General features: G+C 43.0%; 1 protein-coding gene across 4 annotated transcripts in view; it reads right to left on the bottom strand.

Moving 5' to 3' along the window:
• Positions 1-6,001: 6,001 nt before the first annotated feature.
• The window catches only part of SLC9A8 (solute carrier family 9 member A8), a 32,427-nt gene continuing 19,665 nt past the window's right edge, over positions 6,002-18,763 (bottom strand). For 3 of the 4 annotated variants that reach the window (XM_075517011.1, XM_075517012.1, XM_075517014.1), the window contains 7 exons: positions 17,505-17,616; positions 14,222-14,338; positions 12,590-12,672; positions 10,738-10,849; positions 10,085-10,305; positions 8,865-9,011; positions 6,002-7,584 (listed from right to left, as the gene is read on the bottom strand). In XM_075517011.1, the coding sequence (XP_075373126.1) occupies positions 7,477-7,584; positions 8,865-9,011; positions 10,085-10,305; positions 10,738-10,849; positions 12,590-12,672; positions 14,222-14,338; positions 17,505-17,616 (900 nt within the window). In that variant the 3' untranslated portion in view covers positions 6,002-7,476. The remainder of the gene's footprint in view (positions 7,585-8,864; positions 9,012-10,084; positions 10,306-10,737; positions 10,850-12,589; positions 12,673-14,221; positions 14,339-17,504; positions 17,617-18,763) is intronic. The other variant, XM_075517013.1, reaches the window with a different exon arrangement.

The raw sequence follows: 18,763 nt of genomic DNA, 5'->3' as shown, positions 1-18,763 counted from the left end.
GCCCCGGAGCTCCCACCTCGGGCAGGCCCCGGCTGTCCCTGCTGCCCGTCGCTGCCCCGGGAGGAGAGGGGCCTCCGGGGAGGTGGCCGAGGGCAGATTTCCCACCAGAGGACGCGAACACGAAGGGCTGCTGCCATCTCCTGGGGGCCCCCGGGGCACGGCCACCCTGGGACAGGGCGGGGGGGCCGAGGACGTGACCCCGGCTGCTTCGGGCTGTGATGGGCTCGGGGACACGGTGTGGTCCAGCCACCGGTGCGGCATCGGGTCCCTGCTTTGCTTACCAGCCCCCCGGCCTGCCGCTTTGTCCCCTGCTAGCTGACAAATACCGTGGTACAGAAATCACCTAAAGGAGATAGGAAAAAAAAAAAATTCTGCAAATCCCCTAAGTCCTTTATTACTCCAGGAAAAGCCCGGATCAGCGTCTTCATCTTTAGTTTGGTGTGAGAATGCATAACACTGAGAGCACCTAACACTGTGTCTGCTTCGATCTACATCCATAGAGACACTCCTGCTGCTGGGGAGCCCAGGCAGCCTGGACTCTAGCAAAATCCCAATCAGTTTAATTAACTCCATGCACTGCGGCCAGGCCATCAGCAGGCCCAGGGTCCCTCCCCAGCACGACCCGGTGCTGCCATAACCCAGGTACCCGTACCCGCCGGGCTGGACCCGTGCCCTGGGGCAGGGCATAGCTGGTGCTGATTTAATCAGTGTCCCCAGCTGGGAACAGTGCCATCAGCTGCCTCCAATTCCCTGAGGACCAGAGCCCCCTCTCCCTGCCAGGGCGGCTCCTGCGGTGGCTGCTGGTGGGGTGAGCCTGGAGCTGCGAGGAGGATGGTGGCTTTGCCCTTGGGGCCAAGGTGGGGTCTGTGCTGGCTGCTGCTGTCGGGCAGGGTTTGGGAGGTGGTTGCTGGTTGTGAGAACTGATTTCTTTAGCTCTTGGTGCTGCTGCAGCCTGGTCCCTGGCTCTGAGCCAGGTGGGAAGGGGGTTTGGGGGCTGCAGTGCTGTGTTGCTGCTTGGTGGGAGCCTGGTCCTGGTGCAGGGAACAAGCCAGGGCTGCCTTGGTTTGGGTTTGGTGCCTGGGCAGGCGTGCTACGGCCGCTGCGTTTCCCACCCAGTGCCAGCCGAGTGAGAGCACTTGTGCCTTTTCCCAGTGATGGCTTTATTTTCAAATAGGCATCGTATTCCAGGTTCAATCAGCCTCTTGAGGTTGAAGATGCTGAGGCAAGTGCAGACACGTATGCCCCATTGATCTATACATAAGCGATATATAGTTACCAAAAGCCCAGTGTGAGGGAGAAAACCTGCAGCAAGAAGTCTTTCTCAAGGAGAGAGATTCCTTCCCAAAGGCAAGCTGGCAGAGGCCAGTTACAACCATAAGGCAGTTTCCAAAGGTATTTGGCCCATTCTGGGATTATTTTCTGCCCAAATCTCCCACGATTTCACATCCATCAGTGCCATAAATTCACTTCGGTACTAACCTGATTGTACAGGGCAATAACCCCATGGATTTCTGTGTTCCCCCACCGACAGCACTGTAGGGCTCTGGGGTGTGCGGTTTGTTCACTGTGACTCCATTAGTGACCTGCAAAGCCGCAGCACTTCCAGGACACCTTCTTCTTTGCTGCCTTACCTTGAAAGGTGAGCAGGCGAGCGATGCCCTCCTGCCCCTCTCAGGAGAGCCCCAGCCTGGCAGGGGTTTAGGTTTGAAAGAGAATTTAAGGGTGAACTAAAGCAGCCGGTGTGTGTCCACACAGCCTTCCCCACTCGTCCTGGGGACAGGGACACGCTCATCAAACCAGTGTCATGTCCCACCGACCTCGGCTGTGCACGGGGCCAGGCCCTGGAGCAACGCAGCATCCTGCAGCTGGCTGGGTGATAGCACCGGCAAAACGGGTGGTGTGTGATTTGAGCCTCTGTCCTAATTTATCAAATGGCTTCACCCAAAGGCTGTCCCTTCCTCTGTGTTCCAGGCCCTGGCAGGGCTGCGTCCTCCAGACCCCAGAAGCAGTCTCTAGGGCCATGTTTCACAGCGGTCATGGTCAGTAAAATGTGATTTTTACATAAACGAAGCTGAGAGCAAATGCCATTCTTCTGCCACTTCCCTCTCTGCTCCTGTCTGGACAGCAGGCTTTGGCTAAGGGTAGCAGCGGTTGGATTGTGTACAAATATGAACCTTTGGAAAAAATCTGCCCTTTGAATTTAATTTCTATTAACGCTAGTTTTGTGAACTGGCTCTGCAAGGACAGCTTCACCTCAAATGAGGTGAGCGGTGTCTGCTGTGCTCCCCTCGGAGCCACTCTGAGACTGCAGGGACATGCTCTACCATTCTGCTTGGTTTTCAGTTTGCCATGGACAGAAAAACTCAGAACAACTGGAGGTGCCCTGGAGCCATCAACCCAAAAGTCCCCAGGGCCCACCGTGAGCTGTGTTCCACCAAAACAGGGGATTGTGCGGGCTCTGAGGGCACAAGAGCACACTCCAGGGTGGCAGGGAAGCCATGTGCCCTAGGAAAGGAAAAATGGGAGTAAGGTGACTGTCAAGGAAAGTCAGCAAAATTATAAATGAATGCGAAAATCAATCATGAACATAACAGTAGAAATTTCTTCCAGTGGTTCGAAACTATGGAGGTTAATGTGTAGTCTGAGGGAAAACAAAGTCTTAACTCCAAGTTGTGGCAAGTGTATTGGATGCCTTCTGAAGTTTTAGTGCAGTTGCTTTTTAAATACAACCCTCCTGCCCCCCAAACATTCCTCCAGCTTAATTGCTTCAGAGGGATTTCATTACTTCTGGCTGTGGTGGTTAATTGAATGTATAAAACCCTCCCAGCCGGTGGCTCTTGGCTGTTGTGCTGCTGTTGGCCTCCCCACCAGCAGGACTGGGAGGCAGGAGCAGCCTCCCCAGCAGCTCCATGCTCTGGCAGGTCCCACACAAGCTCATCCAGCTCCTGTTTAAATTTAAAGTGGGAATCACCAATGAAGATCCCATCAGCTCAAATCAGAGCTGCCCTCAGCCCGCACCACTATTCCAAGTAGTGGCCAGCGACCCCTTGCATCCAGACCCTTGGTACCTCCAAAATCAGTGGTTGCACAAAGCCGTGCACGTTCCCCTCTGGTGTCTGTGCTCTGGCTGTGTCATCTCCTGTGGCCCTGTTCTCAAAAGTCGGGCAGCCCTCCGCCGCAGACTGTGCCACTGACCTTTAAATGCAGCCCCACAGGTGGAAATCTCCTCTCTGGGGTGGGTGGCCTCACCTACAGGCTGTTTAACAAGCAAAGCTCAGAGCCCTGGTCTTTCTTTCCAAAGGTTAAGCTCCTGAATGGCAGATAATTATTATTGCTTTCGGTCCTTTTATGTCAGCTTTTAGATTAGGCTGTAGAAACAGCCCGTAGGTGCTTTAATGTTTAAAATAAATGAGTGTCTCTTGGTGTGGTTGAGTTAAAAATAACATCTTCACCATGATGAAACCAAGGCAGGGAAAGCTGGAGGTGTTTGCTCGCGTTCGGCTGGTGACTCATGAGCAGGCTGGAGTCTGGCTCCCAGGCACCCGGAGCGACGATGGGCCTCAAAGGTAGTGCAGGTTGTGCGTGAACCAGACTCTGCGGTGATGGTCACTTATCAGTGACTGCCACGCAGCTGTCCCGGTGCTCACAGACACGTCCCTCTGTGGGGGACGGGGTGGTGATGGCGTGTCTGCAGGAAGGACGCGCTGGAGCCCCATCACACGCTCCCTCCTGTCTTACGGGTGAGAGCTGGGAGCTCTCCCTGGCTGAGCATCAGCCGGTCGCCGTGTGGCAGCCCTGCCCCGGGACGGGGTGGTTGGGTGCTGTCCCAAGCCCGGTGGCACGACTGCACTCGGCGCAGCTGTCCCGATGGGGATGCGAGGGAGCGGGGCAGCCACGGGCATCCCCTCCCTGCCTGGCACAGGGGTTGCTGTCAGGGTGGCCAGTCTGTGACTGCAGTTTTAGTAGCCCCAAGAATCAAGCAGCTCACAGGGGGCTTTGCAAGGGGGATTTTGACTAGTGGGGAAACCGAGGCACAGAGCAGGCATGTGAGCTGGCAGTGGTGACCAGGCAGAACAGGTTTGCTGTCCTCTTGAGCAGTGGAGTGAAACCTGGTAAAAGCCCCTGCTGTCCTGGGGAAGGGGCTCTGCAGGGAGTCCCGACTCCTCTCCCATGCATGGCGGTGCCAGCAGGCATCTGCTGGGCGAGGTGGCCGGCCGGGTCACCTCCTGGTGCGGGGATCGCCTCCTCCTGGCACAGCCGGAGGGAGGGAGGGGGGGTCTGCTCCCTGCGGCCCCTGCTGTGGACTGGCCATGGCACAGCCATTCCTTGGGGGCCTTGCCCGGCCCTGCGCTCACTGATGGGAGGAGAGCCACTGCTGAAAACCCTTTTTCTGTTTTCTGTGAGCAGCTCTGTTGCATCTTTAATCAGGCAGGGCTGCTGAGCTTGGGGAAATGCCAGCTCTGTGCCAGCACCCCAGGGGTGGCTGGGGAGTTTCGGTGACTCCCCTTGCCCCGGGGCCAACACCATGCCCGTGGCCACATCACCAGCACAGAAATGGGGAACCGGGGCTGGGCTCAGCCCTGCCTGGCAGTGGGAGCTTCTGGGTGCTGTTGCTGTTCCCCACGGTGGATGATGAGTTTTGCCATCAGCAGCCAAGGCACCTTGTCGCAGGCTAACGCAGGGCCGCGGGACGGGCTGGAAGAGGGCAAAATAACTTCTGGGAGGCTCTGAGCTGCCAAAAGCTGTGCTCTGGGTTCCCCCTGCCTCTCCTTTGCCTGGCTCCTTAGCTGTCAAGAGAAAGCAACTGGGTTTGCAGCCTGGCAGAACTTCAGGGCCTCTGCAATTAGTAACATCTGCATTGTACTTCCTGGTGGTTCCATACTTAAGAGAGCAGAAAAAATCAAGTCTACACTTGCACAAATTTGCAGGTGACACCAGTTAGGATGGGGCTGCTAGGGAAGAGGATTAGAGTTTAATATTGGTCTGATAAAATAGGGAATGATCTACAGTAACTGCAAGGCACATCAATAAGGAGACAGCTAATTTTTCTTTTCTAAGCATATTACTTTAAGTGAAGAAATCCAAACTGTGAAATGGCTGTCACAGAAAAGTCAATGTATTGATAAATGAATATGAAAATTGTTCACTGAAATACTGGTAAAAACTTCTTCTACTGGTTCCAAAATAAGGAAGTTAGTGCATATTATGAGAGAGAACAAAGCTGTCTTAATTCCAAGTTTTGACAAATGTAATATTTTCTTAAGTTTTAGAATGGTTGCTTTTAAATTAAACCATCCAAATTTTCTTCCATTTAATTGCTTCGAAGTGATTTCATTAGATCTAGCTATATCAGTTAATTGCTTCAATTTAATGTATGAAATTATTCCCAGCAAATGGCTCTCATTAGATGTCGGCGCGCCATCACTAATTGCCAGCAGAGGGCAGGAAACGATCAATTTACCTTGATGGACGTTACCAAAGGGCTGATCTATTGGTACAGACCACTATTTATTTCTCAGGTGACCTATTTCACCCGAATAACAATACAAATTAGAGGCTATTTTATATTTCAGCATGACTAGGACATAACACTAAGCCCAGTGTAATTGGATCTAAATCAATGTACACCTTCCAGTGACAAGAGAAGCTCCCAGAGACCTTCCAGCCAGCTGCTGGGCTTAAAATGTTCAAGTTGAGAAACAGAGTAAGACAGATGGGTAACTAAAATGTAATTAAGTCTACTGTTGTCTAGAAGGGTGAAGGAAGAGTCTGATTTTTACACAGATCCTCTCCTAAGGATAAAACAAGCACCAATTGCTTTCTGGTCAACAGCAGAAGCTGAGCTCATGCCCCATTCAGGCTCCCACCAGTGTGTGTTTCGGCTCTGGGAGTAGCAGAGAGAAGCTCTTTGAACTAACAGGGAGGGGAAAAAGGGGACAAGGGAGTTCTGTATCAAGATGTGTTATTTTGGAAGAACTGCTCAGACAACATAGGTTTAGGATTCTAAATACATTCTTGAACTTTTATTCCTCCCAGCAGGTAAGCAGTTGATTAAAAACCTTAGTAGCAAAACCAGACCAAAAATAGAAGTCTCTCACTTTCAGAAACAAACATGTGCACTTGCATGTCAGAGTTATGTGCAGAACTACAATCCACATTTCAACAGTGAATATGCAAATGACTAATAAGGAGTTTGGGTTGGCAGCGAGAGCAAACTGCTGCATGTATAACCATGGCAAATGTGCAACAAACACTGCGTGCCTGTTCAGGTGAGTGCAATTCTGAGCAAACAGACCAGGCCATGTAGAAAAAGTGAAACGATACTGCTGATTTTGAAACAGCGTGAGCAGAAGAGAAAAATCATATTAACAAACAGGACAGCTTAATGAAAGCTGTTTGGCACTTCCCAGCTGAGGCTGCTTCAGCAATGTGCAATATTAACCTTTCTGTACCTGGGTTAGATTTTGTAGAATCTTCTTCCTCATGTACACATTTAGTTCAGCAAGTGAATGATATGGAAAATGCTGCTTTTGCTTCCACTAGAACTTAAAAATTCCACTAGTGAATTCTGGAGTGTTAGGGACACTTCATGAATTAGGCAAAACAAAAGCTGCTGTTTTCTAAGATTTAAAGCCAAAGTGCCAGCAAGGAGCAACTGCCAATTACAGAAACCCAACTGCAACTGGCCTTAGCCAAAGAAAAAAAACACATTAAAACTAGAATTTCAAATGCAGTTCTGTACTGTGTCATTCAATCCCCCACTCCCCCAAACCATGCTATAATCGGTACTGTAGATTAGATACCTCAGTATAAAAAAAAAAAATCCCATAAAATAGAAATCAATAACTTCTTAAATGACAAGACCACCAGTTTTCAGAGGTGCTTCCTTGTATGTGCAACATCTGCTTTTTGTCAAGGTATGCATCTTCTCTGGATTCATAATGTGCAAATACCATAAATTATAGATTTATTCCAGTCAGATTCCCTTACTAGTGTTGAAACAAAGTCACAGTATAAACTGTCAAGACTCTCCATGCTGTGAATGAATATATGTATATAAAAAAAAAAAGTAAAGTGCAATTCATTCTGTTTTGCAGAGTCATACAATGGCTCTGTACTTCAGCATATGCTTACAGCAGATTTTGTAACAGGAAGAAGACCCCTCTATTAAACAATGTCATCATTTCATGGCAGATGTTTCTGCTTTTCAATAGGCTGCATGAAATCTGCTATGCTGTAAAATCTGAACAAAAGGTTCTTCAGTCCAGTGTCTGACACTTACGGGTTTTCATCACTGACTAGTAATAACAAGCACAGTAGATCTGCGGTTTTATACCTAAACATGTAGCACAAGACATGCCTGAAATCAGAAAGTTCATTCTTAGCCTTCCAGCTTTTGTGCAGTCAGACTCTCGATACTTAAATCCTCTTTCTAATGCTCTAACGATAAACTCATTGCACTCCTGCCTGGGTCTGCTATAGCAGCTCTTGCTCATCATCTTCAGATCCTGAAGGTCCTTGTCGTACCTCTTCATACCATTTGTTTGTGAGGGTTTTCATCTGTATGCGCCCGTGATGCAAGTCCTAAGGCAAAAGCAAACCAGAACAGTTTCTTAGCTACAACACTACTTGTGTACTAAAGAGCAAAAGAGACAGACTAGTTTAACATATTCCTGAGGAAATAATCCACTCCTGGTCTCTAAGCATGCAAAGCAATTCTGTTTCCTACGAGAAAATATTTATCACGTGTTCAATCAGTAATTACTTCCACGGATTATATTTTTGATGACAGGCATTTTTACCTGTGTTTTCTAGAAAGTCCTGCTCTGTGGGTTTCAACAATCCTAATGCTGTCTGGATGGCCTGGCTTTGAATCTCACTCCTCTCTACGTGTTCCCAGGGACAGCGGGAAGCTTGTGGCCTGCTCTGGTGATTCACATACTTATTTTTCTAGCCTTTGGTTGCAATCTGGATGGCAGCCTGTGCTTTTGGCTACCAACTACGAATCAGTCGCTTACTCTGGTTTCTTGATTCCTTTTTGGTTTTGCAAAAAATGCCTTTAGCTTTTGTGGGAAAGTGCTGAAAGCATTCTTTTGAAGAGAAAGGTACAAAACAAGAGGAAAAATAGTATGTTTGTGCAGGCTAGGAAGATGGAATGTGCATACTTTACACAAAATTATCAACTCCACAGCAAAAATGCTTAATTCTATGGCAAATTGGAAAAACAGTGAATTATACAGCCAAGGAGTCTCAGGTTTCTGAGTCATGGGGTGAAAATGGCATAGTATTTACACTCCTTGGAGCCACTCAGTGTTAAGTTACAGGTTCAGTCAGGTGTCATTTTGCATTTACAGCTTCAAAGTCTTGGTCTCCCAGTGAAGAAGTCTTAAAAGTGAAGGCTGCAATTCTGGTGGCTATTTCCAAGATAAAAACTGCACTCTGCAGAAAAAATCACAACTCCAGAATTCACAGGACCGTGTACAGTAAAAGGCAGCAACTTTGTGTAATAGCACTTTAAAAACTCTGCATGAGTGGCAGCAGCTTTGTCTAGCAACAGTAGTAACTAGTAACTCCTGCTACTCTTCATGGTATGCTGCAAAATTAAAGGCGAGTTCAATAAATCCATACACCTTTTAAAGTTTAATTGTGGTAGCCCTGAGAGCTGCTCATCTAATCCAACCTGCAATTTTACAGTGCAGCTTTTCATTACAGCTGCTCTACATATGCACAAGTAATATATTAGATGGCTCACTGTTCCTAATGTGGAAGTTGCACGGCTACGCTATGAGCCTTGAATGGTACAGAGTGAAATTACAACCAACTCTACCACAGTTTTTTTCTTCAAGAAAACAAGAAAGACTTACTTCTTGTGTGAGTCTTCTGGTGAAGAAAGGATTCAAATACTTGGCATCAAACCACATGAACCCTTTGAGGTCCTGGTGTTTTATGTACTGGGCTTCATATTCCTCCTCTGTGAGCTCTGATAAATGTTCGGATTCGATAGTATTTCCCTAGAAAGATCACAAATACTGGAATAGCCTGCGAAGTGTGGCAGCCATCCCTCCAGCTTGCTTCAGCCCCCTGCTCTGTGCTCTCCCTCCTCACAATCAATTCCCATGCTGGAACATGGAAATTATCACCCTAGCCTACCAGACCTTATGGCTGTATGAATCTGTCCAGCTGTTGATTCCCAGAGCCACTTAGCCTCCCTTTTCAGGCTGAAGGGTAAAAGACCTCAAATGTTCCATATTCTGTATTGTTAGTACTGCTGAGAACAGATTTCTACTGTGCAGGTTTTCTCTTGTGAACTGGACAATGATTTTATCCAGCAAGCAACGCTAATGTTGTTGTCTCACTGAAAACAAGCCCTGTATCAGAACACACCCTATCCCTGTGCTCTTCCTATACACACCTCCCTGTGTGGACAGAGTAAGATAATTCTGAAGACTACAAGCTTTTTGAAACCTCATGACAAGAGGAGCTGTTCTTCAGATCCTACAGAACAATACCCTGCATGTATTGTTTGATGGTTTGGGGAAAAACAGGCAAATGCTCTGGGATACTTTACGTTCTCCAGCCTTTTGCACATGAGGTTTCAGACTGGCTGTTAGTTTTCTTCAGTACTCTTGCTTAGCCAGAAATTGCTTTAAAATAAAACCCAGTCAGAGGGGTGCTGCTGTTACCACCTTCTCATGGCCTTTGCTTTGACTTTTTCAAAATAATTCCCATCTGCCTTTTATGATTAATTCATGACTCACACTGTACTAGCTACTTTCCCTCTGTATATGACTCAATCCTGTATCATCTGCTTTATGCTTCTGCAGGGGTTACTTTAATTTGTATGGATCAATTTATAATTAGATTGAGGTAAGAGACTATTTCTCCTCCCTTTGTCCAAACAGTTCTTTTGTGTAAACACTAACCAAACTCTGTCTTTGGGATATTTTAAAATTATATTGCTTGGCTTTTTCCATTGCTTTCATTTAACTTTTTAGTAAAAAACAATGTACTAGTCTTGGAAAATGTAAAAATAAAATAATAAAAAAAAAATCAGTGATCCTCTGAATAAAAAACCCAAACAAACCATCTTCTCTGTCTTGCTAAGATTAATGTCCTTCTTGTTCCTCTTGCGTGCTTTGGAGTCCTCAATGTCAATCAGTCTGATGAGGGGCATGGTTCCTCCTCCCAGAAGCAAAATTGTGAACAGTACTATGATGATTGTTGTTGTCCCAATGAGCTGCCGCTTCTCTATTGGTTCCAAGCCCAAATGGAGGCTGAGGGCATAGGGAATTGCACCACGTAAACCTTATCAGAGAGAACAGTAAATCAATGAAGAGTGAATCAACAGCTACATTGGTCCTCAGCACCCCGATAACTCAATAGGAATTTTCCATCTTTAAAAGATGTTACAATCCTATACCATGTCCATTTATCTATCACTTGGTTACCACCCTAAAATGAATCTGAGCTCTTCAGATACTGTTGTTCAAACTGCGAAGTTGCTAAGACCTAGAAAGAAAAGCAGACGCTTTGCAGAAAATCTTTAGTGGGGATCATCACTGCATAGTCCTCTAGCACAAAGGGGAAAGAGAACATATCTATTGCACTTGGGTTTGAAACAGTGCAAATGTTGAGTTTTGCTCCACAGATGGAAAACCAGTTCTTCCCAGAGTGACCCACACAACGAAAAAGATAAAACATTTTTTCCAGTTCTCCATACTTTGAGCTTTAACTTACCACTAAACCACATGATAAACATCATTTTGGGGGTGATTTTATGATCACGGAAAAAGTTGAGTAGGTAGGAAAGTGGGAAAATATTCACTGCTCTACCAAACAGAACAAGTACCTGAAAAACAGAAATAAAAGCAAAAGACCATTTGATGTGTTACATTCACGCAGGCCCCAGTTGCATCTGGTTTGTACAGGGTAAGGTGAATACGCTCTTTTCACTCACAAATCTCGCAAGTAGGTGTGTGCTAAACTAACATAAAGAAATCTCTCAGCATAGGTCAATGTGGAATTTAACTTTTTAAACATTTTGTCTGTTTAACTGAAACTAAACCAGACTTGTCACTGACAAAGACCAGGCACTACTTTACTTATAATAAATAAATGAAACCCAAGAGGCATTCCAGGGAGACCAAGAATTACTTTGTGTAAAAGTTCTCCTCAGTTCAGCTCCTTTAATCATTCCCTTGGCGCAGCAGCTAAGAGGCAGTAAGATATTTCTATTGTCTCCCCATGGACCAGTTCCTCAGAGAAAAAGGCCAGAAGCCAAACAAATAGCGTGTAATCCAGTTCCTCAACACTTCCCTGGGTATGGTTATAAAATATACCACACACTGAAGCAACATTTTTAGAGGGAGGGAAAAAAAAGTACTATTGATTTAATGACAGACAATTAACAAATACAGTGAAAACTTTAATGGAGAAAAGCAAAGGTTTTCACAATGGCATTGCTTTTAAGCTCCACCACAAACAGACCTTGATAAGGTAAATATCCTAGAATTAGTCAGCAGGATCCTTGAAGGGCTTTGCTGTTTTCCTTTATGAATCACCCCAAATTATGCAATTTGCATTATGCCTGTGAGGGCAATGCTACGTAGAAGGAAGTGTCACACCTTAGATAAGGAACTTGGGTGTAATGCAGTGAGAGCAGTTCCCCATGCTGATATCATTATCTGTAAATTGTAGATAACAATTCTTCCCTTGAACCATAGACTAAAATGGGCTAGTATATGTTGCTGTATGCAACTGGAAATGGATTCACATTTCCCTCTTTTGACTCTGCAAAAGAGAACATACTTTTCACGTCTATATTAAACAATTATAATAGCAACAGATGTAGGTAACTACCATGTGAAACATAATTCAAAGTGCCACTACATAAAGGTACACTGAAATGCAGAATGAAAGAAAAAGAATTAAGAATGGAGTCAAAGAATGAATACACATTGGAGAAGGTTTGAGTAAGGATTTCCTCTGAAGAAGACGAGCTCAGAGAGAAGAAGTGATGGAGGGACTAAATTGGTTTATGTAAACAAACTGCAACGATATGAGAGAGAAAGACTCAAAAGCTGCAGTCCTGGAGAGATGAAATGGAGCAGAGTTTGATGCTAATTTGCACTGTAGTTTCTACGAACTGCCCATTCACACAAATTGTTCATAAGAAGCTAAAGATACGTAAAAACTCAGGATTGTTTTCTGGTAAAATATCTTCTGGAATAAAGTGGCATGTATAATAATCTCAACATCTTTTGAGATTTCTTTTATTTTATTAAATCTAATAGGGTCAAAACAAGCAAGGTTCTTTTCCTTGTTTCTAATAATCTTTTACAGAAGTCCTTCAAAATAACAGCAAACTGGAATTCCTTAAAGACGACTGATGTATTTGTACACCAAAGTGCTGAGAACAAGAATTTCATGCTATTAGTGAGAGTTAACTTTGTGCAATATATAAAAAGTATTTTCATAAAAACCTATAAAACATAACAACTCTTCTAAAATATTTTAACTGTAACGTGTTTCCCCCCTCCCCAATACCAAAAATGCATCTAAACAGGTATGGAAGAAAGTAAATACCTACTATGCACCAGATGACAAAGGACATTTCAAACTTGTGAGGAAAACTAAAAATTGACAGGCCAAGAAATGCAAAAACACACGTTTCTGAAAAAGAGAAATCACACCTTAAATAAACAATTCTATAAAACCTTTTCTACTCCTGTTACAAGTTACTACATATGGTACATAAAACAGTATTTCCTGACTTTTGAATGCACAAACTAGGCACAAATGCCATTACGCAAAAGGCTAGATTCACCCCCTCTCGCTGTCAGTGGACAGCACCTTAGTCTGTGTGTGTAGGCTTTTTTCAGCTGTAAATTACTAATGAGTATGAACAAAGCTAGCAAAACCTTGTTCCAAAGACTGAGGAATTTTTTACTTGAGGAATATAGGACAAGCTGGAGAACACAAGCTACAGGACGACGACTAACGACTTCTGTAGCTTTGAATCAGATTCTATATAAAACTGAAACGTGAGGCAAAATCTCATATATTGCAAGTTGAACACTATTATAAAGTATTCAATTCATTAAATTCTTATAAATGGCAGCAGTTCATGACTTTCTTTGTAATAAAATACTGCACTGTATGATCTGACAACCCTTGTATATTCTAATAACCTCTAGAAGTGATGTCTGCAAATCTGAAATAGTACCACCACTGCACTATGACTACAGTAATCCAAACATTTTATTTCCACAGCACCAACCCATTACCATCAGAGAATTGCAGAGTCAAGATGTTTTGTCAGTTCACTGCTGTCCTAGCAAGGTAGGTTCCTTATCATAAAGGCAGTTAAAAACAGGACGGTTTTGGACAGACAGAGCAGTACCTGAGTTACTGCAGCATAAGACATTGTTTGGCTGTGCTTTGGGTACTGGCTACTTACATTTGCATGTTCAAAACCTGCTGCAAACACATACAAAATTGCACAGTATCTTAAATAACTCCTTTACAGTAACTTGAATGAAGATGTGCTTTTTTAGCATTTGTAATAGATTAAGATCAAACCCTGATGAGCTCCTGGTGCTCAGGTAACGAGTGGTTAAGTTTAGTTTGCAGCAAGGCCACTCCCTGACCATGTTCCAAATGCATCTTCCTGCAAACAATATGGAACATGTTCATGCCACCCCCTCAAAACCAGGGATATATTTGTAATACAGAAGCATGTCATTTCTTCCAAAGTTTGGCTTGTAAAAGGAAATGGAAAGGCTATGGGACTCTGAGCTACTTGTATCACTACTTCCAAGAACTTCTCAATTTGTGAAGCTATTGTTTTTGCAAGTAGCTTTTTATACCCAAAACCATTTTTAAAAATACCGCTAAAAATCCATCTCCTAAAACTAAAAATAGACCGGAGGAATATAGGAGTCAGAGATCTCTATATCAATCTTGTGGCAAACCTTAGCAGGAGCCTGCAGGATGGGAGAGAGAGATTTACTGTATGTTTTGTCCAGTATGGCAGGAAAGGTGACTTCTGACTGCCTTCCAGCCTCCACTATTAGGAATTCTTCTCTTAAAGACATGTACCACTGACATACAAATGGCTAGAAGAAAATTCACACGTCTGCTGCTCCCATCAGAGTCACCATTTCAGGCAAATAAAATTTTAAGCTATAATTATGAGGTACTAATAGTAGGTAGCACCTACCACACATGAAAGCAACAGTTCTCAGTGTCTGCTGCATTAAAATCTGTGTAACCGGGGACAAGTTGTGGTGTGTATAGTGAGACATCACGATGCCAGAGAACAGGATTGCCATGATACCTGTAGATAAAAATGTGGCAGTCAACAGAAGAAGAATAGCTTGCACTCTGCAAATATTTGTGTTTATAGCCCTTACTAACGCAAAGCTTATGAAGCAATAAGTGGGGTTTCTATTACCATTGTTATTCATACTGGTCTCATTCCATTGGTCATATTAAATACTAGGAGGTCCTGAATAGGTCACCTGCAAGCTAGAATAAATCCCTGTTATGTCATGTTTTCCCATAAAAGTGAGGGAAATAAAAAGCCAATTCTTGAGTGTTTTTCCTGCTTTTCACTCTCCTAACACATAGAGAGGTGCGATCAAAAGAAGAATAAAAACAATTTGAGAATAGCGGGGCTAGAGAACTGTATGATTCAATCGGCCCAGAAAGTGTGTCATTCTTTCCTACCTGCTAATCAGCCAGGCCCAATCACTCCACCAGAAGTAGAATGAGACCAGCAGGGCATGGGTATGAATCCACTCCAGTATGGTACACCACATCTAATACCATAAAAAATTAAAAATGAATAGCACACGCAGGTGTACCCCCAATTTTCTATCAATCTGAGAATCAGAAAAGCTATTGAGACTTGAGAATTCAGGGCAAAAATTATGTTTGTAGGAATCATAGAATCATTTAGGTTGGAAAAGACCTTTAAGATCATTGAGTCCAACCATAAGGAAGGTACAGCCTGATATGTAGGGCCTGCAAGGAATGCTACTGTGCAGAATGTCCCTTGCCTCCAGCAGAAAGGGTCACTAAACCATCTGCTTTAAGTTACTACAGAGATTAATCTCAGCTATCAACTATGGGAAAAGCCACCAAATTTTCCATTACAGAGTTCAGTTGCCCTAATGACATGCACAGCTTGGACAGAGGTAGAGCAACTGATATCACAGGCCAGAAGAGGTACCTCAGATTTCACTATATTTCACAAATCTTTGATTTGTGTCAGGGATTTTTTCCATCTACCTTGCTTCCCAGCTCTTGGTTATTTATGGGAAGAATCTGAATTTCAACTTATTTCGCTAAGTGCTCAAGACATATCACAGATGCTGTCAGTTGTTCGCTGTTCATAGGGAGCTGGGTATCTTAAAGGAAGTTTTAAGCATTTCCACGCCTGCTGCATAGACTTACACTTGCAAAGGATGTCATTTGAGATGATGGGTTAGGATTATGCAAAAATTTAGCAGTCAGCTTGAAAAACAACTACAGTACTCCTTGTGAGGAAGTAACTGACAAAAATTGACAATATAACCCAGCAGAAATCAATTGCAATGCAGATCTCGAGAGGACAGGATGACATGTGGGAGTATGCCTGCGTTGCCCAGAACAAGGGAATTTTAAAAGACTAGAAGTACTTGGCTGGAGCTACATGCCCAGGAGTGGCCCAGATGAACACAACCGGAAGGATTAGAATAGCTGAGGTACAGCCAAAAGAATCCTTTGTTTGAAACACAGAGGTGACCTGACTAAGGTCATTCAAAGTTTATATGTCTTGAGAAGTCATTCTTGAAGGCACTTGAGCAAATTAGAGGGTTGTCTTTACAAATAAAATGACAAAGAACCCCTATCATCCTGAGAGTAACTAACTAGGAATCTTACTGTAAATTCTTTTTCATTGTATACCAACATACAGATGTGTTGGTGATATAATGCAATGGCACTGTAATTCTGCAATATTTTATTATAATTTTATATTAATAAGCAATATAAATTAGAAATAGAAAAGGCCATATGCCGAGACCCTCCAGAATAATCTTCTCACAAGGCAAAACTTGTTTTTACAGCAATACAAATATTTTAACATATCAAACTCCTTGCTCAGGTTTCATATAATTTTATTCCCCTACATATGTGTTGGCCTATACACACATATAGAGTAGTTCTATATGCAAGTGGGCAGAATGGAATGTTTGCATTAGGAGTATACATCTTGATGGTGTAACTAACTACCATGATTACAGGCCACATCTTCGTACCTATAAAAAAATACAACTCCACTGACATCAGTGAAGGTATGCTGATGTACACTGCTACAGATCCATTCCAAAATACTCACATTAGCTCACATGCACATTTTCAGAAAGTCTGATTTCAGACCTGCAGCTCATTTACAAGAAATCTAGTCCTGCTACTACTCCTTACAAACTTGTAACATTCTTATATAGTCCAAGTTGTAGAGCAAATATATCTTTTAATGCACTTAAAAATTAAAAAAGAAAAAAACAACCCAAGGAAAAAAGAAAAAAGGGAAAAAAGGGGAAAAAGGGGAAAAAGGGGAAAAAAGGGAAAAAAGGGAAAAAAGGGAAAAAAGGGAAAAAAGGGAAAAAAGGGAAAAAAGGGAAAAAAGGGAAAAAAGGGAAAAAAGGGAAAAAAGGGAAAAAAGGGAAAAAGGAAAAAGAAGAGAGAAAAAGAGAAAAAGAAGAAAGAAAAAAGAGAAAAAAGAAGAAAGAAAAAAGAGAAAAAAGAAGAAAGAAAAAAGAGAAAAAAGAAGAAGAGAAAAAAGGAAAAAAAGGAAAAAAGGAGGAAAAAAAAGAACCAAGTAGATTCCCTAGCTATTTGAATTATACTAACTGTTGCATCCCTTCCCACTTTCCTCTGCGAAATGAGACAGGAAGCTGATTGCCTTAAAAACCCACTTAAATCAGCAAAGGTCAGAGACATTGGGCATCCAGCAGAACTGGACCCTGTCTTTGCACTTGATTCTACAGAATGATGGAAGAAGTTCACGTGTAAGCCTCTTCTGGTGGCCTTCAGCAGAACTTCTACCAAGTATTCAGAGATATATACGACACCCAGTGGTCTAAGCTGATTTCCCCAATGGCACTGGAGGACAGGCAGAAAAATGGCTACAGGGTAGTAAGCTGGACATTAGGTAAGTTAGCTGACTTGGCTGAGATCTACAGCCTACAGCTGAAATTTAAATTCTGTGTTAGGTAGAGATAACTGGGGAGAATACTAGTATTTACGTTGGCTAACTAATGCTTAGGAAAACTGCAATTACCTTTTCTATACTTTTTTAACATGAAGTAGAGAATAAGTGTTTCTTCAAAGTAAGTCAAAGTAAGAGCACAGGTTAAATGAGAAAAGACAAAAAAACAGGGGCCCTCTTAGACACAAATAATACCTACTCCCTAAATTTATCAAAGAAACTTGCACATACTCATTTTGCTACTCACCTGAGAGTGAGATACCTTCTGCAAGTCCATAAGGAAGGTAAGCGAAGATAATCATCATCCCAAACTCTAGGGAGGGTGTCTTCCTTAAATCAATATGCTTTAGCACGTACACATGAAAACGTTATGGAAAAGGTAAATAAAAAAAAATTCAAAGAAAAATTTAAATCCGTGTCATTCCATTACAAAACAATGATTATGCTTAATGTACTCCTCTACTAAATAGCTAATAAAGTCTACACATTGGCCTTTGACTCAAGTATGGAAAGATTAATAATTTCTTACGAGGAGTGTTTGTTATAGAAGCTACTGCTGGTAGAAGTCTATCAGAATGGAGAGACCTAGAGACAGAAAAGATCTGCTACTGATGGACCTACACAATACTGATAACAACGTGCCAAATTGTTTGTTTGGATCTAGAAGGGCAACTTCAGTCTTTGAAATCTCTGCTCCAAAACTATTGCAGAAAATCCACAGAGAATCATTAAATAGTAAAGGCTTTTCTAAAAATAGGGGAGAGCTATGAAACAGCAAATTAAAATAGCTCTCATTTATGCTTTAACAAAAATAATGTCCTTTTGATACTCAAGATATTTAAAACTTACTTTACATTTGTAGTCATAAACGTGGACATTTGTCAAGGGCTGCAAGTTCTGCTTTGCATCCCATGCACAGTTCTGCAGCACAGCTGCCAAGCAGAAGTAGATTTTGCCTCAGACATCATTATTTGCCACACTAAGCATGCAAGCAATCTCCTCTCTTCAGTCACTGGACCTCTAGTTACTTTCAAATGGATGTGACACATTTGCAGTAATATTAACACTGAGGAATATTCCTTCAATCACATCCTTGCCTTAATGCTTAAAATACCCCACCGACCATCTTTGTTAAAATTCAGGGAATTAGATGCCTGTGACATGGAAGTTCACATTCCTCCTGGGTCATGAACCAGCAACAACCTTCAGCTATATTTATCTGCTGGCAACTAACAAGAGATGTCCTTTGCTGCACTGAAAGTTTGCATGCTTAGGGTAAATCCAATACTTTAAGGCACAAGTAACTGTAAAGGGGCAAATAAGCTGCTTTTCTCTTTGTCTTAATATCATTTACATATCAGTGAAAGAAGTGTTGAAAATCTGTCTCCCCCTTTTGTTGTGATGTATGGAATAATTTAAAAGTTCATAGAATCAGGCTAATGAACCAAGAGAGGAAATACGTCTATATTTAATCAAACACTCTGATCTTGTTATTTACAAAGTGCT

Source organism: Mycteria americana, chromosome 14 (assembly GCF_035582795.1).
Source record: "Mycteria americana isolate JAX WOST 10 ecotype Jacksonville Zoo and Gardens chromosome 14, USCA_MyAme_1.0, whole genome shotgun sequence".
Taxonomy (NCBI): Eukaryota; Metazoa; Chordata; class Aves; order Ciconiiformes; family Ciconiidae; genus Mycteria; species Mycteria americana.
The sequence above is the reverse complement of the archived record's forward strand: the minus strand, read 5'-3'. Positions and strand labels throughout refer to the sequence as shown.